General features: G+C 43.2%; 1 protein-coding gene across 2 annotated transcripts in view; it reads right to left on the reverse strand.

The window, feature by feature from the left end:
- GABBR2 (gamma-aminobutyric acid type B receptor subunit 2) overlaps positions 1 to 21,938 on the reverse strand; it is a 379,938-nt gene that overhangs the window by 134,978 nt on the left and 223,022 nt on the right. For both annotated transcript variants that reach the window (XM_055427123.2, XM_055427124.2), the window contains exons 6-7: positions 14,943 to 15,143; positions 802 to 1,038 (exon numbers count right to left, since the gene is read on the reverse strand). In XM_055427123.2, the coding sequence (XP_055283098.1) occupies positions 802 to 1,038; positions 14,943 to 15,143 (438 nt within the window). The remainder of the gene's footprint in view (positions 1 to 801; positions 1,039 to 14,942; positions 15,144 to 21,938) is intronic.

The following is a 21,938-nucleotide window of genomic DNA, read 5'->3' on the forward strand; positions in this document are numbered from 1 at the left end:
CTACCTCTGATTAGCTATGGTACTTAAATGTTCCAAGTTTCAGGCGCCTCAGCTTTATTGGGGGTGGTAACAGCACCCACTTCCTAGGGATGGCACACAGATGCAGTGAGACAATTATTAACTACAACAACCACTAGCATTTCCTCCATGTCTACATGTGCCTAGCACTGGGCATACATCATCAAGCTAATCTACATATATGCTTAGCACATATCTAGCGCATCATAAGCATTCAAGAAATAGTGATTCTCATCATTGCCAATTGTCCTGACTTTTGTGCAAGTCAGTCATTATTATTCCCATTTGCCAGCTATTTCAAGAATCTTGAAACTCAGAACAAGTAGCTTGCTCAACCAACTGCTAGGGCAGTTTTTAATTTGTAACAGCTAATGTGTTTATGACTATCTTGCCAGGTAGGTATTACTCCCATTTGGGGGCTGAAAAAACTCTGTAATCTGAAGACCATAACTTGAAAGTGAATGCCCAGGATATGAACCTGACTCTGGATCTAGAGCTTCTGTCGGCTCACCCCAACCTGCCTGGTGGATTCCACCTGCTCTGTCTTCAACTCACTATGGCCTTTCTAATTCACAAGTTATAGAGAGGCAGTTTCCCAACACATCAGAGAGTGTTACTGGCCATGCCTGTTTCAGCAGCCTTGCAATAACAGAGCCCATAGGAAGTTATTTGAACAAGCGAGAAAATGATCCATATATCAGAGGGCCTGTAACACAGTGCCTCTTGCCTTGTACGTCACCAAGGGGCGCTAAGGAAAGCAGAGCCCGGGGGCTTGGGACTGACCGTGACCCCAAAGAAGTTGGTCTCATTCATGGCATTGAGGATGATCTTGCCCAGCGTGTGGTCCGTGTAGTTGAAGTCCTGGATGCGCTGGTGCCGGCTGCTGGCATGCAGCGTCTCCATAGCCCTCTGAAGCGTCTTGGCGATGACCCAGATGCCGTCGTAGGCGTACCCGTGGAACTTGCTGGGGCCCACTCCTGACCGCTTGTTGTTGTACTCTCTCTCATATTGCTGTGGCGTCTGGAAAATAAGGAGACCAGGGACACCAGGTTACAGCCAGCCAGGACACGAAGCACATGGTGCTGAGAGCTGACACTCCACAGTGCTTATCGTGAGCCAGGCGCAGTGCTAGGCTCTTAACGTGCATTATTGCATCTAACCCCCACAACAACCTTGTACACTGGGACTATTATTGTCCCCATTTACAGATGAGAAAATTGACTCAGGAAAGCTCACTTGCCTAGGACCAAGTGAGTAACAGGGCTGGTATCTGAACCCTGGCTGTCTGCCAAGACCAGTGGAATGAAAAATGCATCCTGAGCAGGCCTCCTCCTGACATTAGCTGGGCCTGGAGCTACAGTAACAGTGGAGGCCCATATACCATATGTCTAAATGCTAAGTTATAGACAACAAACAGACTTTTCAATAAAATATTTGCTATCTTTTTGTCATAATGGGTTAAAGGAAGGTAAATAAACCTTCCTAACAAGCTGGAAGGCCAGGTTTGAAATCAGAAGTCTGAGATCCCTCAGAGCTTCGGTCTGGACACAGAAGCACAGGGGAAGCTAACTGCTCCGGGGCCCACCCCCTTCCCTTCCCACTTGACTCCATCCCACAAGCCAGCCAAGCCAGTCCACCCTCTTCTAGCATCAGTAGTCCCATGACCACCCAGAGGCTCAGTCCTCCCTGAAGAGGCTCCTTGGACCCTGAATGTGGCTCCAGGCATTTGTGCAGGGAATTCAGGGTATGGCCCAGGATTGGGAGGCGGGTAGGCTCCGGGTGGGCAGGTCCCTGTGGCCTTGTGGATTTTGAATCCCATGGGGCTTGAGTGAGGTCCTCTTAGAGCACAGGGCCCAGGGCAGGTCCTAGCTGTCCAGTTGTAAGGTCCCTTCTGATCTCTACATTGTACTCTTCCCTTTCATCTTCCATAATATAGCAGGGTCTGCAAATAACTTCACATAAAAAAATTTCTTTTCTCCCATAATTTCATTGGTAATATTAACATTCTGATTGAGGCCACAAAGTAATGAAACTGCCTTTTTACTCTAGTCCCTGAGGCTTAAAGATCCAAATGAATGCCGCTCCAGGGGAACCCATTACCCTCAGCTCTTCATGGGCTTTTTCTCAAATCACTTCTGAACTCCTCTGCCAGAAATGTCATCAGAGCCCATGGCTTAGTCTTTGGATAAACCCTCCTTGGGGATAAATCAAACAGAAACCAGAACTCATTGTCAGTTTATACCAGAAAGGCCCCTTAGAGACGGTCACACATGCCCTCTCAATCTGCAGCAGGAGACACAGAGAGGTCTAGAGACTTGGCTAAGGTCACACAGCATGAGTATGTGTGTGTCTCTGTGTGTATAGCTAGACTGGTCTCATTTTATCTTTGCTGCTTCTCACATGTTTGAATTTTGAAGTTATAACTGCCTTTTGAAAACCAACCCAACTGGCCCCAAAACCAACTGTTTGGGGCCAGTTCTGGTATCCAAGTAGAGTGGTGAAGCTGAGCTGTTGAAGACTGGGTTACTCCGTGGCTGGATCTCAAGTCTCTTGCCCGTGGCTCAAGGTGTTAGCAGAGCCTGGGTACAACCAAGCCCCTCCAAATGTGGAATCTGCAGTCAACCAAATGAGGAAGCTGCCTGACCAAATGTGAATGATATCCCAGCAACAAATCCACCACCTTAAAAAAAAAATTATTTTTTTTGGCTCCTATTGGATAGCTCAGATTTTATCTGTTTATGATTTCCTTTGGAAATGCATCACGTCCAGCCATCACTGTTCTGTTCATCAGTCAAAACACCAGGCAGAAGTTCTTCAATTCCAAGGGTTCTTCAAGGAGACAGCACTGTCTCCAGCCCAACCCAGCTCCTCAAGCCCCTTCTCATAGGTAATTGCACCCCTCCACCAGGAGGCTGGCTCTCCACAAGCATCCTTTCTTTGCCTGCTCACTTCTTATCAGGGAGCATGAAATAGTCTATTATGAGGCTTCCTCTCTTCCCTGAACCTGTCGGGTCTTCTTCACTCACACCAAATTTGTTTGCACTCGGGGCTGTTGCACTAGATGGCTCCTCTGCCAGGAAGCTTCTGCCCCAGCTCTTGCCTGATATTCTCGGCACACAAATGTCAACATGTGTCATTTCTCAGGGATGCTTTCCTGACCCACCCTTTCCACAACCTCCTCCTGCCAGGCAATCTCTATCCACTAGCTTTATCTTCTTTATTGCAATTTTTACTTCCTGCAATGCATCTACCCAAAGAATTAAGCTCCAAGGGGTCAGGAGTGTTATCTTGATCACAGAACCCAAAACAATACCCGCAGAGACCCTTTCTAAGCGTCAGTTTCTCATCTGAAAAGTAAGGAGGTTGGACCAGGTGATCTAGAAGCCTCCTCCTGGTGAGTGATCCAGGCAGGAGCCTGGCACAGTGGTAAGAACACAGGATTTGGAAGCAGGCTTACCTGCCCTCCAGTTCCAGCTCAGTGGTTTGGTAACGTGACCTGGGGCTGGGGTCCTATCTCCTACAGATCTTTGCATCCTCCCGTCTAGGTGGCTGTGACAGTTCCCTGAGATGAAGTGTGCATAGCATCAGTCCTGTGTCCAGGATGTGTTGCTGCCCCAAGAACTCCAGTCACTGCTAGTAATAGTACAGGTGGTTGTTCACCTGGCCACCTGGAACAACTGCTCACCCAGGATGCCCTGAAGACCCAAGACTTCACCTGTGCCGATAGGGGGTAACAGCCCTCCAGTGTGTGAATGGCCTACTTTTACTTCCTTAGCTAATTTCCAATTATTGGACATTGAGGCTTTTTTCTAATTTTTCCCAATTACAGGATTGCAAAAAAAGCATCCTTGTATCTAAATTTTCTGAACACACACTGATAATTATTTTTTCAGAAGAAATTCCCAGATATATAATTGCTGAGGCAAAAGGTATAAAAACCTTAAATGCTATTCACACATCTAAAGGGCCAAATTATCCTCCCCAAACATGAAAAGCTAAAATTCCACTCTATATGAAAGTGCCCATTTCCTTGCATCCTGGGCCACAATAGGCATTTCTTTCTTTCTTTTTTTTAAGCTGCTCAGCCTGCAGGATCTTGGTTCTCCAACCAGGGATCAAACCTGTGCCCCTGAAGTGGAAGTGCAGAGTCTAACCACTGGGCCACCAGGGAAGTCGCTCAATTTTTAAAATCATTGTCAGTTTCTCAAGAAAAAATGTACATCTCTTTTCATTTTAATTTGCATTTCTCTGGTTAACTATTAAGAGTGATCTCCTTTCACATATAGATGGGCAACTTTCACTTCTGAGGTGTGTTTCCTCTTTATACCATACTGGTATGGTGACAGTCACAACTTTTAATGCTTTGTTTCAACACATCTTTGTTATTTTTCTATTTGGCTATATTTTTCTTGATTTTAAAATGTAATTTGGGAGAATTCCTTGGCAGTCCAGGGGTTAGGATTCCATGTTTTCACTGCAGAGGGCCTGGATTCAATCCCTTCTCGGGGAACTGAAATCCTACAAGATGCACAGCGTGGCCGAAAAAAAAGAAGAAGAAAAGAAATTTGGATATTTTCAGGCTATTAATTCAGCTCTTGGCTATTTTTAAAGTATCAAAAATTTTGATACTGAATGTCTATTTATCTAATTAATTGCTTAAGCATCAAAGGAATGAGGCCTCTTGAACTCTTCTCTCCAAGACTTTGCTGCTACAAGGCTTTTTCTGATGCAGACAAAGGCATCCAAGGGCTGGTGGTGTCTCTTTGAGTCCTGTTTGTTCAACCTAATGAGTACATTCACATGACGTTTCGAGACTTCTTCTCTATCCAGGACATGCCACTGGGGCATCCTTGAAGGTTTCTGTGACATTCTTAAAGTTGTTGCGGGTGGGGGGAGTCAGACCTTCGGTGAACAGACACAGTATTACCTCACCAGGAGGTAAATGATATAGTTTATTGGAGATATTTCCATGTGTGTAGATAATAGAGGGGATCAAGATCAGACTGTTTATTCAATTGGACACTGGGGCCAACACAAGCCCCTATATATTTTTTAGGTGTACCTTTTATAAATCCCTATCTTTTTCTATCTCATAAAACTTTTCATCAACCAAGGGAAAGGGGGCTGGAGAACACTGGCAATGTGCCTGTTTACCTCACTTCTGTGGGTGAAGTCCTTGGAGTGGGACACTCGGGTAGCTTAGCCCTGAAAGGTGACCTCATTCTCACTGTCTTTGCAAGCACCATGGTGAAGTCATTGCTACCACACTATGTCCGGGACCATTCATCACTGTTCGCCGGTGAAGCCGGTGTTGATCTCCCTCAGGCAAAACAATGACAGCAGGAAGAGACACTCTCACAATTGTCTGAGAAAAGCTAACAGTTGTTCTTAAAGCAGGTCTCCAATTAGTCAGGGTAGAAGAATTTCTTCCACTGTAAAGCAGACACTGAAAACTGATTGATTACTCACGCTCTGAGGTCAAGTTTATCTTGAGAGGCTAAAGTTTCTGAGAAAACAAGTTTTATATGAAGAGTCCCAATTACTGACAGGTTGTGCCCCACATATTTTTGAGAGGCAGTTGTTGGAACGTGGAACATCTTTTCACACAGAAATTATGTTATAAATAGTGGTTAGGTTCCTAGGCTAGCCCACACAAGTTTGCTACCCCACACTGTGACTAAGCGTTATGGGTCTGTCATTCCAACAGAACCAAGCTGAGTCCTGCTTCTTGGGAGAGGGAAGTCTCATGGACAGAAAAGAGGAGAAAGGGGAAATATCTCCAACTGCTACCCCCCAACCCCGCAGAGCAGCAAAACCAGCAGAGTTTCTCTCTAGCACCCTTTGTGGGATGTTGCAACCAGAGTCTCCTTCGGAAGGTATACTAGGGAACAGTCTACTGGCTCTTTTACTGTAGTTCGTAGGTCACCCAAGGAGCCTGTTGAGAATGCAGGGCCCTACATTTTGTTTTATTGTGTCTGTGGGATAACTTGGACAACTGTATTTTAAAAGATCTTTTAAGACTTCAAGAATACATAAATTGGTTAACATTGATTAAGTCCCTCTTACAATCTGATTATTGGATTTTCTCAATAGCAGCTTCCAGGTGTTTTCTGAGCCCTTTCTCAGACTCTTTCAGTGCTGGGAAAGTCACTATGTCTTCAGGGAGAGCCTTCCACTTAAGGAATGCTTGACGTCTATGAGATTAGTCTTCCAGATACAGAGTTTATACCTATCTCCCTGTAGCTTGCTATGTCTTTCTGTGGAGCTGCAAAGAACATGTCTGCTTCCTCTTATCCATAACATATCTCAAAGAGCTGAAGTCAGTGACATGCTTACTCTGTCCTCAATGTGCTATATTCTTCACCTTTAAAGCAAAACAGTCTCAGTTCAGACATCCACTCTATGATGAAATAGGTTATATGAGACTAAAGCTCCCATGAAGAACATTAAGGAAAGCAGAGTAAAATATAAATATAGCTATCCAAAGGTATTAGAAAGCGACCAGGACATCTAGGACTTGAAGAACCAAGATCCTGGAGGGAAGAGAAATGTTTTGAGAAAAGTCCAACATTCTCTGCTGCTTCCCCTGGAGGCATTTATTGATCTGCAAGTGGGAAGGCCAGTTGTAGGAACAGAAAACAGTGGATCAGTGTTTTCATCAGTCCCTCAGAGATGGGAAGACAAAGAACTATAGTTCAGGGTTATCAGGGTGGCAAGGCTTATAGCGCCAAGGTCTCAGAGGAAGAGGAACCACAGGATACCAGTATGCACACTGACATCTGCACTTGTGATATTTGGTGATAACTAAGCTGCATAAGGAGGATGGAATGGCAAACCACTCAAGTATTCTTGCCCGGAGAATACCCACGGATGGAGGAGTCTGGTGGGCTACCCATGGGGTTGCAAAGAGTTGGATATGACTGAGTGACTAAGCACAGCACAAGCTGCATAAAACAAGGAGGATGAGAGGCCAAGTGACAAGTGGTGGCTAAGGGGATAAGAACACAAGGTATGTTTAAAGTCTCAGGACATCAGGAACAAAAGTTGGAATCCAGGGCCAGTAAACATTCCAGGATTTTAGTCTAGAATGTTGAAGGACAAACAGGAATAAAGTCAAACCAAAATAGACCAGATATTATGAAAACTAAAGCCAAACCTGGAATCATCTCAGTTCTTGACTGGATAAAGTGAACTGCCCCTATTCTGTTTGGTCAAAGAGAAAAATCTTCTCTGAAGAAACATAAATGCCACCTGTAGCGTCTTTAATTTTTCATATAGAATTCAATTAATTAAATTTACTAGGTATACCAGGTAATAGGATCAAATCTTTAAAAAGAAGGAAAGAAGGAAGAAAGAAAGGAAAGAAGAAAAATAGGCAACAAAGCAGATCTACAGGTGGTTCATATCTTGAATTTATTAGGCCTGGACTTTAATGTAGCAGGTTTATATGTTCAAGAAAATAGACAAAAGATACAGAATATCATCAGAAAACAGGGAGCAAAGAAAGGAAAAAAAAGAATAAAATTAAAATCCTAAAAATTTTAAAATATTAATACAACAAATGAAACTAAGAACTCAATAGATGGATGAAACAGTATATTAGACACAGCAGAAAGTAGGTTAGTGAACTGAAGAAATGTTAGTAGTAAATATTCAGCCTGAGGCACAGGAAGAGAAAAAGGACAGAAAATAAGGAATAAACATAAGAGACATATGGAATGTGTTGAAAATGTATAGCACATGTATGACTGGTGTCCTAAAATGTGAGAAAAGGTTAAAAAGGTAGAAGCAGTATTTCAGGGATATTTTCCTAGAATTTCCCCCAAAACACATCAATCCACTGATTCATGAAGTTCCATAATGCTTAAACTCCAACCAAGATAAAACCAAACAAAACCGTACTTCAGCGCACATATAAAACTGCTGAAGAGTCAAGCAAAGATAAAATGTTAAAAGCAGTTAGACAAAAAAAAAAAAAAAAAAAGGATGCATTATCTTCAAAAGAGCAACAATTAGTCTGATGGCTGATTTAACAGAAACAAGGGATGCCAGAAGACAATGAAATGACCTCTGAAAGAGCTAAAAGAAAATAACAGACCACCTAGAATTCTACACCTAATTAATATATCTCTCAATATTAAAGGTGAAAGAAAATTTTAGACAATCAGAAACTGAGATAATGTGTCTTCAGCAAAACCAAAGAAAATGTCTTTTCTTTCTTTAAAAGAAAGACCAAGAGAAGTTCTACAGGCAGAAAGAAAATGATCATAAACAGAACAGAAATGAAGGGAGGAATGAGAAGTAATGAAAAGTGTAAATATATGAGTAGATCTAAATGAGACATGACATCAGGTTCAAGAACACCCAAGAAAATCTAGAAGAAGAACAAAGATGAGGGACTTAACATTACCGGTCATCAGGTCTTAAAAAACTTCAATTATTAAGGCAGTGTGGTATTGGTTAAAGGATAGGCAAATAGACCACAGGAAGAGAACAGAAAGTCCAGAAATAGATTTACACACACATATAGATCCACACACACTGAAGCTAAGTCGCTTCAGTCGTGTTTGACTCTTTGCGACACCATGCACTGTAGCCTGCCAGGCACCTCTGTCCATGGAATTCTCCAGGCAAGAATACTGGAGTGGGCAGCCATTCCCTTCTCCACAGGATCTTCCTGACCCAGGGATGGAACCTGGTTCTCCTGCATTGCAGACAGATTCTTTACTGTCTGAGCCACCAGGGAAGCCCCAAGAATACTGGAGTGGGTAGCCATTGCCTTCTCCAGGGGGATCTTCCCAAACCAGGGATCGAACCCAGGTCTCCCACATTGCAGGCAAATTCTTTACCATCTGAGTCACCAGGGAAGCCCACCTCAGATGTTACATAAAATCAGTTTCATGTGATTTCTACATCTAAAAGTGAAAGGTAAAACAAACTTCTCAAAGACAAGATAGAAAAATATCTTCATGAGCTTGGGTGGGCAAAGTTGCTTAAATAAGACACACATGATGTAAGTAATAACTATAACTGTCTAAGAATTCATACCCAGAATACAAAAAGAACTTTTACAAATCAGTGAGAAACATGCAGAGAATCCAAGTGGAAAAATGGGCAAAAGAGAATAGTCAATTTATAAAAGAGAATATCAAAATGGCCAATAATGATAAGAAAAGATCAACAACTTCATTACTTATCAAAGAAATGTAAATTAAAATAAAAATGAGATACCACTCACCCACTAGATTGGCTAAAATTTAAAAGCTAACAACGCCAAAAGTTGGTGAGTGTGTGAACCAAATGAAACGCGCAATCTCTGCCAGTGGGTATGTAAATTGGTACAACCACTTTAGAAATCTGCTTGGCAGTGTCTATTATAGCTGAGCATATGCATTCTCTATGACTCAGAAATTCCACCCCAAAGTATGCACCCAATAGTACTGTGCACATACATTCACTAAAATACATCAGTTCAGTTCAGTTCAGTCGCTCAGTCATGTCCGACTCTCCGCGACCCCATGAATCACAGCACGCCAGGCCTCCCTGTCCATCACCAACTCCCGGAGTACACTCAAACTCATGTCCATTGAGTCGGTGATGCCATCCAGCCATCTCATTCTCCGTTGTCCCCTTCTCCTCCCACCCCCAACCTTTCCCAGCATCAGAGTCTTTTCCAGTGAGTCAACTCGTCGCATGAGGTGGCCAAAGTATTGCAGTTTCAGCTTCAAATACCTATAAATAAATCAAATAAAAAACATGCAAAAGTTCCACACAAAAGATTTCTGAGAGAAGCTGAATTGATGTAAAGACTCTATATTACAAAGATATCAGTTTTTCCTAAATCAGTCTATAGAATCAGTAAAATTCCAACAACAAACCAGAAAAGGTTTGTTGACCTGACCTCAAGGCTGCTGCACGGATGAAGGAAGAGAACTACAATTTGCTGAGGACCTATTGTGTGCCTGGCACTCAGCAAGGTATTTTCCTCTGTATTACTTCATGTAATCCTTCTAAATCTGTAAAAGACATATTACGCCAGCATAATCAGAAACAATTTGAGAAAGGCCAAATAACTTGCCCAATGTCACTGTATCACTGTTGATTAGGTTCAGTGGTATAATATAACAGACAAAAAATTATTGGTGACTTAAATTTGGCCACCTCATGCGATGAGTTGACTCACTGGAAAAGACTCTGATGCTGGGAAGGATTGGGGGAGGGAGGAGAAGGGGACGACAAGAGAATGAGATGGCTGGATGACATCACCGACTTGATGGACATGAGTTTGAGTGAACTCTGGGAGTTGGTGATGGACAGGGAGGCCTGGCGTGCTGTGATTCATGGGGTCGCAGGGAGTCGGACACGACTGAGCGACTGAACTTAACTGAACTGAACTGAAATAGTTTATTTCTTTCTCAAGTAAAAGTTGTCCATGGGTAGGTAGTGCAGGGCTTCCACGGCAACTCCACAGTGTAACCAGAGACTGAGGCTCTTATCTTTATGCCCCACTATCCTAAAGTTTCCTTCTCAAGGTCACCTCTTGATACAAAATGGCTGCTATAACTCCAGCCATCTCATCCATATTTCAACCAATACAGAGGAGAAGAAAGAAGGAAGGTAAGCTCTCCTATTAAAGTAGGCTTTTAGAAGTCTTGTATAATACTGCTACTTAAATCTCACTGGTTAGACTTAGAATCCTGGCTCTATCTAGCTACATGGGAGGCTGGGAAATGTATATTTTCAGATGAGTGGCAACATACCCAGTTAAAAATCAGAGTTATGCTACTGAAGAGGAAGATGGGCTATGGATGTTGTATGGCCAACTATCTGCCATATCACACCCTTCCTCCTGAGCCTATGTTCCTTTGCCACACCGTCCCGCCTGTCTCCCAAAGACATGAATATCTAGGGAAGCAGCCAGTAACAGGAGCTTTGTGGGAAAGGTGGGGGCAGAGGCAGCAGCATCGTAAAGCCTGACTCCCTGGGGAGCATCTCTACTTTTCCATAGCACCTCATCCTCCTCTCTAGAGCCCAGAGCTTCCTAAAAGCCCCAGGTTCTTTGTTATGGAGCTCCCATGGCAGTGACAATGAGATGCGTGCAGCTTTTCCCAGGTCATTGCTCTGATTTGAGGACTCACTAGATTTCTGTTTCCTTTTGTTCTGCTGTGTTGGATAAACAGTCGTGGGTGGCCACAGAAGTTTCTTTCTGGAAAACATTACAGAAGTCTTCCAAAGAAAGAGCCTGTACCTTTGGTAGAAGGTTGGGGCCACTTCAGAGGTTCCCACTGACTCCAGGGTTCTGTAAACACTTCCATCTGGTGCCTTGGCCCAACACTGTGTATCTCAGCAGGAGAATGGTACAGGGAAGAATGTCCTTATTGGAGAGGCTAAGCCATCACGGGAATTTTATACCAAAATTATAAATACTCACAGTGGAAACAATCCCAATGGGACATTGAAAAGTGAACGCTGACACTGGAAATCACCAATGTCAACAGAGTCACTTTAGGGGAATAGAGTGGTGATGGGGAACTTTAACAAGGAGAAAGAGACATGAGAGCCAAAGCAAGTATCCAGAGGCTATTTACAGGAGGTTCTGGAAAACTGAACTCTGAATGTGCTTGGGGAAGCCCAAAGGTCTACACTTGTCCCATTGCTGGAAATTCCAACTGGCAGGGACTGATGAATGTGCCCAGGAGGGAGACCTTGTTATTCCTCCTCCCAGAAACCTCCTGGATGCCAATGAACAAGCTGGGGCAACCTGGCACTGGAGACAGGCATATGCAAGAGGGAACTGCAGAGACTGCATTCCAGGAGGGCTCACTATTCCACCCGATTCCGTGACTTTATCATAGGTCACCTCTATCCTGGGCGTTCCAGAGTTTAACATTATAACCACATCACACAGCTCACTGTAATAACTCAATATCATACCTACACAGAGTCAGAGAACTTTACTGTGAAAGGATGCTAGGAATTATATGATCCAAATTTCTCATTTTCAATTGAGGAAACTGAGGCCCAGGGATAGTGAGGGTCTAGCTGAGGGGGCAGATCAGTTGGTGGCTATGCAGGATTGGCACTAAATCTCCTGATTACTAGACTTATGTTGTCCTGTTCTGCCACTTACTAACAGGCCCACTAAGACATCACAAAAAGGGCCGACTTGGATGTGCTCTGCTCCTAGGCATGTCACAAGTTGAGAGGAAGAGCATGGTAGAGGGGAAGGGGCAGTGAGTGGGAACTTAGTAGTCCCGGTTTCCAGTCCCTGGATCTGTCCCTGACCTGCTGGGTGACATTATCAGTGTCCTGGGGTAGCCATAACAAATTTCCACAAATTCGGTGGTTTAAACAGAAACTTACTGGCTCACAGTTATAGAGACCAGAAGACGGAAACTAAGGTGCTGGCAGCATTGGTTCCCTTTGGAGGCTCCAAGGGAAATCCATTCCATGCCTTTCTTCTAGATTCTGGAGGCTGCCAGAAATCCTTGGAGTTCCTTGTCTTGTAATTCCAATCTCTGGCTCCATCTTCACACAATCTTCTCCAAATGGCAAACCTCCTCTGCCTTTTCTTTATAAGATTATTTGTCATTGGATTTAGGGTTTAATCAGGTAGTGGCACTAGTGGTAAAGAACCTTCCTGCCAGTGCAGAAGATATAAGAGATGCAGGTTTGATCCTTGCTCCTGATGGCATTGATCCATCTGGGGAGACCCAGGAGTGGGTAACCCACACTGTGCGGTGAAGTGAAGAGTCCCAGGAGTAGCTCCAAGGTTCCCATTCATGTGTATAGTGATACGGGGATGAGGTCAGCCTCTTCATGCGTGCAGGCTAAGTGGCTTCAGTCGTGTCTGACTCTCTGCAACCTATGGACTAGAGCCCGCCACGCTCCTCTATCCATGGGATTCTCCAGGCAAGAATACTGGAGTGGGTTGCCATGCCCTCCTCCAGGGGATCTTCCGGACCCAGGGATCAAACCCTTGTCTCTTATGTCTCCTGCATTGGCAGGTGGGTTCTTTACCACTAGTGCCACCTGGAAAGCCTCAGACTCCTCACTGCCCCCAAATTTAAAAATTTAAAATTAAAAAGGAAAAGGAAAGCCAGTGATTTGGGAGGTGTTAAGATTCCCAGGTAGCTCAAATGGTAAAGAATCTGACTGCAATGCTTGAGATCTGGGTTCAGTTCCTGGGTTGGAAAGATCCCCTGGAGAAGGGTATGGCAACCCATTCCAGTATTCTTGCCTGGAGAATTCCATGGACAGAGGAGCATGGCAGTTTACAGTCCATGGGGTGGCAAAGAGTCAGACACGACTGAGTAACTAATGCTTTTTGGAAGATGTTATAAAATCAAAATGTTTATTCCAAAAAACACTGCAAAAAAATGATCTTCCCAAAATGCATTCCTGTTCATTTCTACATCTATGCCTAGGTAGCCTTCATGCTCCTTGGAATGACATTTGCGGCCCCTGGTGCATCTAATAGCCCTTACTCCCCCTTAGCTTCACAGATCTCATGTGTAATCATTTTCATCTTTGGTCTTCCTTAAGTTTCTCATTTTAATTATTATACTGTCTGCCTGCATGGAAATTTCTTCTTAGTTTTTGTACTTTCCTCAAATTTTATACTATTTTTAGATTAAAGTATGGGGTATCCCTGGACCCAAGAATCTTCTAATAAACTGCAAACTTCAACACCTTTAAAAATAACATTTACTGAAATAAAAATGAGTTGTTTCTACTCATTATTCAGCATGTCCCAAAACTTTATATGGTCACTGACTCAGGCATGAAAATACTTCTTTCAACATTTTCTACCCAGAATGTTTTTCCAGGCCCTCTCAGGTGCTACATGATTTAAAGAGCTGCTTATAAAATGTGTCCTAATGATTTGCTATTTTTGGACAAATCAATAAATCATTCTTGTAGTGTTGGCTCTGATTGAGAATAAATAATGTATAAAACTATATATATATATATATATTTTACTATGAAACTGATTCTTTAAGTGAAATTGAAGGTGGGTGGAGGACTTAAAAATCTGAGATCAGAGGAGACAGAAAAGAATCATGTGCCCTGCTGTACTAAACTTTGGCTGGTGGTTAGAACTGAGAGATGGATGTTGCCATTGTCACTGGGGCTGTCACCATCCAATTCTTGATAATGCTTTCAATGATAGGGAATAGTATACTTGGAAATACTTTTATATATACCATGCTACCTGTTCTCTCACAGCCCTATGATAAAAGCAGGCCAGCGGTTAGTCATCCCTAGTGGGGGCCTGAGGACTTAAGCACCCTGCCAAGGTCCTCCTCCCAGTTATGACAGCACAAGGTGCCAGGCACCATGCCAGCCACATTGCACAACCTGCTAACCAGTCCTCCTTTTGACCCCAGAGGAGGATATCTGCACTGCCATGATATAGATAAAAAAACAGCAGCTCAGAAAACTCCAGCTCAAGGTCACACATCTGGTAAGTGGCAAAACAGGGGTTTGGACCAGTCTTTTCTGGTCTTTAGTACCTGTTTCCCCAAGTCTACTTGAGGGGTTATTCTCTTCCAGGCTGACAGGAGCATCAGTGAGACTGAGAAATGACATTCCAGGTTAGAGGGTGCAGGGGATGAAATGGTGGTCTCGTCTGAAAGTCAGTGCCTGCAGTTGGTGCTATAACAGTCATGACTCCATCCCTTACACATACACTGTGTTATGTGCTTAGAAAGCACCCTTACTCACTTGATTCCCACAATTCCCTAGAAGAGGGAGACGGCCAGATAGACTCCTTTAACAAATAAAGGATTTGTTTACACTCCTATAACAAATAACAAACAGAGGCTCAGAGAGGTCAAATGATTTGCTCAAAATCACACAGCAAAGGCCAGAACAAGATCTGGGCGCTTTCTGCCGACATCACTGGACAACATGGCACTGACCTTCCCGGAGATGGTCTTGATCTGCTTGGAGCTCAGGGGCTCGAAGTCCACACCGATGTAGCCCTCCATGGCAGTAAGCAGATGCTTCCGGAGACAACGTGATGAGTTGGCTTCTGTGTGCACCTGCTCCCACCAGGAAGGCTCATACCAGCCCGGGATGATCCACTGGTATTTGCTACCATACATATTCTCCTCATATGCCTGCAAGAGATGAGTTGATCATGAAGTCACCAAAGGACAAACATTTTTTTTCAAAGCTTTGAAACCTGTGGGGGGTGGGGGGGACTCGGGCTTCCTCATACCAGAGGATTTGTTAATTTTTCCATTACTCGCTTGGTCTCCTCATCATCATCTCTCAAGTTATCCAAGGTAGTTTATAGGAAACATATACTAAAATAATAAAACAGTGAATAAAAATGAAAATGTAAGTGCCTGGGAAAATATAAATTATAATATGCTTGCTGCTGCTGCTGCTGCTAAGTCACTTCAGTCGTGTCCGACTCTGTGTGACCCCATAGATGGAAGCCCACCAGGCTCCCCCATCCCTGGGATTCTCCAGGCAAGAACACTGGAGTGGGTTGCCATTTCCTTCTCCAATGTGTGAAAGTGAAAAGTGAAAGTGAAGTTGCTCAGTCGTGTCTGACCCTTAGCGACCCCACGGACTGCAGCCTCCCAGGCTGCTCCATCCATGGGATTTTCTAGGCAAGAGTACTGGAGTGGCTTGCCATTGCCTTCTCCTACTGGAGGTAATATGCTTATTGGCAGTATCTTCCTGGGTCAGGAAGATCCCTTGGAGAAGGCAATGGCTACCCACTCCAGTATTTGTGCCTGGAGAATTCCATGGACAGAGGAGCCTGGTGTGCTGCAGTCCATGGGGTTGGACATGATTTGGTGACTAAACAACAACAACAAATAAGAATCCGCCTGCAGTGCAGGAGATCCCAGTTCCATCCCTGGGTCAGAGAGATCCCCTGGAGGAGGGAATGGCAACCCACTCCAGTATTCTTGCCTGGAGAATCCCCAAGGAAAGAGGAGCCTGGCGGGCTACAGTCCATAGATTCACAAAGAGCGGCTAACACTGCTGGAGGGAACAGAAGGGAACAGAAGATAGATGAATGAGTCCACCGAAGGTTCAAATGCTATAAGTGATGAACTTCCTGGCAGCCCAAGAGAAAAGGGCAATGACATTAATTGCAGAGATCTCACTTTCACTAAGGAGAAAAAACACCAGTCCCTCAAGGACACAAAATGTTTTCTAGGCTTTAATCCCTAAAAAAAAAAAAAAAAGCCTCATATGGAGGATACTGTCAAATTAGCTAGCATGGTATCAACAGTGTCCCCACAACAAACAGATTTCATAAGGCTATTTTTGTATAGATTTTTAAGAAAAGCTGGGATCATAATCTTAAAATATAACTCAGAGGGGAACAATTTTGCAAGGGGGCCAAGAAAATTTAATGTAAGCATGCAACTTATATAAGATGCCACTTGGCAAACTGAACATCCCTCTGAATCTTTACCCAAAGCATGGTGGGCATAAATCCAGATCCTAAAAAAAAGTCCCTTATATTTATATGCTTTACGCCCATCTTATTGGTTCTTCATGTTCACCATTTGAGATGGTCTGGGCAGAGTTTATTAACCTCATTTTGGAGATGAAGAAATTGGGAACCAGAGAGGGACAGTCCCTTCTGCAAGGCCATAGAGTCTGGAACCTAGGTCTCCTCCTCTTATGCTGCAAAGCCACACTGCCTAACTCCCATTTAAGCAAAAAACTGTCAGACTGTTCTCATACACCCCAACTTGGCTTTAATTCTTACTGTGATGATTTTACATCAGGAAAGACACGCTTTTTGATAGCTTATATGCACCCAGAAAGTCCAAAAGTGTAGGAATGTCACATTCCATCAAAGCTGGGTCCACAGTGGAGTTTCTGAGTAGAGTTCACAGCCCTCTCAGGAATCAAAACACCAGGAAGCGACTACAGAGAGTGATGGTTATGCAAATGCTCTAGGTGTGCTGTAATGAACTGCATACATTTAAAATGTATGCCTGAGACAATCCAGCAATTCGTTCCTGGGGAGTTACCTGTTAGGAGCACACATGGGGAAAACAATTCATGTCACACCCTTTATATTCCTTGACTTACAAGAAAGACAGCCTAGAGGCCAAGAGGGTGTGGAGAGAGGAGCCTGTAGGATGGTTCTGGATGCATGGGAGCTTTTGGTTGCCCTCCACTTAGGCTCTAGCATGCTAGGCCACGGTCTGCCCAGAAAAGTGGGCCAGAGCCCCTATTAGTTGTGTCTGGTACAGAATAGTTATCAAGTCCATGAGTTGGAGGAGTGTTCCTTTCATTCCTACATCTGGGAAGGCAATTCCAAAATTCTCTCAACAACTGAAAAAGCCCAGCCTGCAGTGTGAAGCATCTCCTTGTGGGTAAAGGTGAATTAGAATATTTGTTCCTTAACTTAAGCTCAGATTCCATCTCCATGGCCTCTATTCATTGATTCAGTGAAGACTCCAGAGAGTAAACTGAGATTGTTTCATAAAACAGCTCAACTATCTCAAGTCAATGATCACATTGCCTGTTCTCTAGATCCTCCAGTGATACGGAACTTTCACCTCCCTCATTCTAGACACTGGACTTTTCATGATGCAGCCTCAGATCCTAGTCATTTTCCCAGCAACTACATTATACTGTTGCCCCAATCAAAGCTGTTGTAGAAAAACATAGTTCTTATATTACAATCACATAACAAAACCGCAGTTCAACAAAAGAAGGCGGTCACCTGGGCTCCCCTCTAATAAATGAAGTTTAGCCCACAGAAACTTTTTGTTTTCTAAAGATAATTCCAGATCCTGGCTGGGGGCTAAACCACTGAACAAAAGGGTCATTCCAACCATCCCAGGTTATTTCAGTTCAGTTCAGTCGCTCAGTCGTATCCGACTTTGCACGACCCCATGAATCACAGCATGCCAGGCCTCCCTGTCCATCACCAACTCCCGGAGTTCACTCAAACTCATGTCCATCGAGTTGGTGATGCCATCCAGCCATCTCATTCTCTGTCGTTCCCTTCTCCTCCCGCCCCCAACCTTTCTTAGCATCAGAGTCTTTTCCAGTGAGTCAACTCGTCGCATGAGGTGGCCAAAGTATTGCAGTTTCAGCTTTAGCATCAGTCCTTCCAATGAACACCCAGGATTGATCTCCTTTAGAATGGACTGGTTGGATCTCCTTGCAGTCCAAGGGACTCTCAAGAGTCTTCTCCATCACCACAGTTCAAAAGCATCAATTCTTCGGCGATCAGCTTTCTTCACAGTCCAACTCTCACATCCATACATGACCATGGGAAAAACCATAGCCTTGACTAGACGGACCTTGGTTGGCAAAGTAATGTCTCTGCTTTTTAATATACTATCAAGGTTGGTCATAACTTTCCTTCCAAGGAGTAAGCGTCTTTTAATTTCATGGCTGCAATCAGCATCTGCAGTGATTTTGGAGCCCCCAAAAATAAAGTCTGACACTGTTTCCACTGTTTTTCCATCTATTTCCCATGAAGTGATGGGATCAGATGCCATGATCTTTGTTTTCTGAATGTTGAGCTTTAAACCAACCTTTTCACTCTCCTCTTTCACTTTCATCAAGAGGCTTTTTAGTTCCTCTTCACTTTCTGCCATAAGGGTGGTGTCATCTGCATATCTGAGGTTATTGATATTTCTCCCGGCAATCTTGATTCCAGCTTGTGCTTCCTCCAGCCCAGCGTTCCTCATGATGTACTCTGCATATAAGTTAAATAAGCAAGGTGACAATATACAGCCTTGACGTACTCCTTTTCCTATTTGGAACCAGTCTGTTGTTCCATGTACAGTTCTAACTGTTGCTTCCTGACCTGCATACAGGTTTCTCAAGAGGCAGGTCAGGTGGTCTGGGATTCCCATCTCTTTCGGAATGTTCCACAGTTTATTGTGATCCACACAGTCAAGGCTTTGGCATAGTCAATGAAGCAGAAATAGATGTTTTTCTGGAACCCGTGAGGGGGATTCCCTGGTGCTCGTAGTAAAGAATCCTGCAATTGAGGAGCCACAGGAGATGTGGGTTCAACCCCTGGGTCAGAAAGATCCCCTGGAAGAGTAAATGGCAACCCACTCCAGTATTCTTGCCTGGGAAATCCCATGGACAAAGGAGCTTGGCAGGCTACAGTCCATAGGGTCGCAGAGTCAGACATGACTGAAAAGACTTAGCACTCACTCACTCAAAACATGTGAGACTTCACAACTCTCATCTTTCACTGGCAGGGAGGAACTCAAATATATTGAACCCCTATTATGTGCTTGGCCATTTATATACAGTATGTTATTTTATTCTCACAATAACCCTATGACGTATATGCTATTATCTCTATTTTATAGATGAAAAAATTGAGCCTTACAGACTGAGGAATTTGCCCAAACACATTCAGTTAAGTCAAAAGGACAAGACCTAAAGTCTATTTTTTTGTTTTAATTTCCTTCCATTCTTAGCAAAACAAAGCAAAACTTTTCTGAAGCTTTCTCAATCTTTTCTTATTTTGGCCGCATCGCTCAGCTTGTGAGATCTCAGTTCCCCAACCAAGGATTGAACTGGGGCCATACCAGAGAAAGCCCAGGATCCTAACCACCAGGCCACCAGGGAATTAAGTTTTCTGAATCTTAAAAGGTGAGGCAAGATAGCCCAACTATTAAGAATATATGGTAAGTAAGAGTCAATAGACAGACAACATGAGGAGGTCTTTTCATCAGACACAAAGGAGATTTGCATTCCTTTCTGAGATCAAAGACCATGTGATCACTTGGAAACAGCATGGAGTGGGAATCCAGGAAATTTCCAGGAATCTGTTATGATAGCTGTTTGAGCTGCCACTGTTCTATTAGGTGTTCCTTGTGAGTGAATTTTCCACAGAAGCTCAGTCCATTTGAATGACAACCTATTTTGTTTAGAACATTAGTCAATTTTGATGAAGATAAAATTTTTTTCCACTGATCTCCTGGGGAAAAGAAGACTATAGTCAAGTCGATTCTGTGCCACACAGCATCTGTGTAATCTGGCCCATAATTCCTTGGATCTTGCTTTTCTCACATATAGCCTGTGGAAAGCAAAGCCCATCTCATTGGGTTGGTGTAGGAATTAAATGAGGTTATGTATGAACAAGAAAGCAACCTAATCAAAAATGGCCAGAAGGTCTAAACAGACATTTCTCCAAAGAAGACATACAAATGGCCAATAGGCAAATGAAAAGATGCTAAACATCACTAGTTATTACAGAAATGTGAATCAAAACAATAAGATTTCACATCACATGGTCAGAATGGTCATCATTAAAATACAAACAACATTGTATTTACAATATCTACAAATAATAAATTCTGGAGAGAATGTGGAGAAAACAGAACTTTCTAACACTGTTGGTACGAATGTAAATTGGCACAGCCACTATGGAAAATAGTATGGAGGTTCCTTAAAAAAACACAAATAGAATTGTTATCAGTTCAGTTCAGTTCAGTCGCTCAGTTGTGTCCGACTCTTTGCGACCCCGTGGAATGCAACATGACAGGCCTCCCTATCCATCATCAACTCCAGGAGCTTGCTCAAACTCATGTCCATAGAGTCAGTGATGCCATCCAACCATCTCATTCTCTGTCGTCCCCTTCTCCTCCTGTCTTCAATCTTTCCCAGCATCGGGGTCTTTTCATCTGAGTCAGTTCTTCGCATCAGGTGGCCAAAGTATTGGAGTTTCAGCTTTAGCATCAGTCCTTCCAATGAATATTCAGGACTGATTTCCTTTAGGATGGACTGGTTGGATCTCCTTGCAGTCCAAGGGACTCTCAAGAGTCTTCTCCAACAACACAGCTCAAAAGCATCAATTCTTCTGCACTCAGCTTTCTTTATGATCGAACTCTCATATCCATACATGACTACTGGAAAAACCATGGCTTTGACTAGATGGACCTTTGTCGGCAAAGTAATAGTTCTGCTTTTTAATATGCTATCTAGGTTGGTCATAGCTTTTCTTCCAAGACGCAAGCATCTTTTAATTTCATGGCTGCAGTCACCATCTTCAGTGATTTTGGAGCCCAAGAAAATAAAGTCTGTCACTGTTTCCATTGTTTCTCCATCTATTTGCCATGAAGTGATGGAACTAGATGCCATGATCTTAGTTTTTTGAATGTTGAGCTTTAAGCCAGATTTTTCACTCTCCTCTTTCACTTTTGTCAAGAGGCTTTTTAGTTCCTCTTCACTTTCTGTCATAAGGGTGGTGTCATCTGTGTATCTGAGGTTATTGATATTTCTCCCGGCAATCTTGATTCCAGCTTGTGCTTCATCCAGCCCAGTATTTTGCATGATGTATTCTGCATAGAAGTTAAATAAGCAGAGTGACAATATGAAGCCTTGACATACTGTTTTCCCAATTTGGAACCAGTCTGTTGTTCCATGTCTGGTTCTAACTGTTGCTTCTTGACCTGCATACAGATTTCCCAGGAGGCAGGTAAGGTATGATCCAGTCCTGGGCATATATCTGGAGAAAAAACTAATTTAAAAAGACAGATGCACCCCTATATATGTATACATATATAGCTGATAATACTTTGCTGTACAGCATAAACTAACACAACATTGCAAAGCAACTATACTCTTTGTATAAAATAAAAACTTAAAGCTTAAAACAAATAAATAAAAGATACATAGAACCCCTGTGTTCATAGCAGTACTACTTATTTACAATAGGCACGACATGGAAGTAACCTCAATATCCACTGACAGATAAATGAATAACAAAGATGTGGTACAGCCAGAAGGAATGGCAGGACACACTTAAAGTGAGGAAAGAGAAAAACCTACAGCCCAGATTACTGTACCCAGCAAGGACCTCATTCAGATATGAAGGAGAATTCAAAGGCTTTACAGACAAGCAAAGGCTGAGAGAATTCAGCACCACCAAACCAGCTCCTCAACAAATGCTA

Source organism: Moschus berezovskii, chromosome 7, assembly GCF_049115385.1.
Source record: "Moschus berezovskii isolate FMDL1 chromosome 7, NW_MosBer_1.0, whole genome shotgun sequence".
In the NCBI taxonomy this organism is placed as follows: Eukaryota; Metazoa; Chordata; class Mammalia; order Artiodactyla; family Moschidae; genus Moschus; species Moschus berezovskii.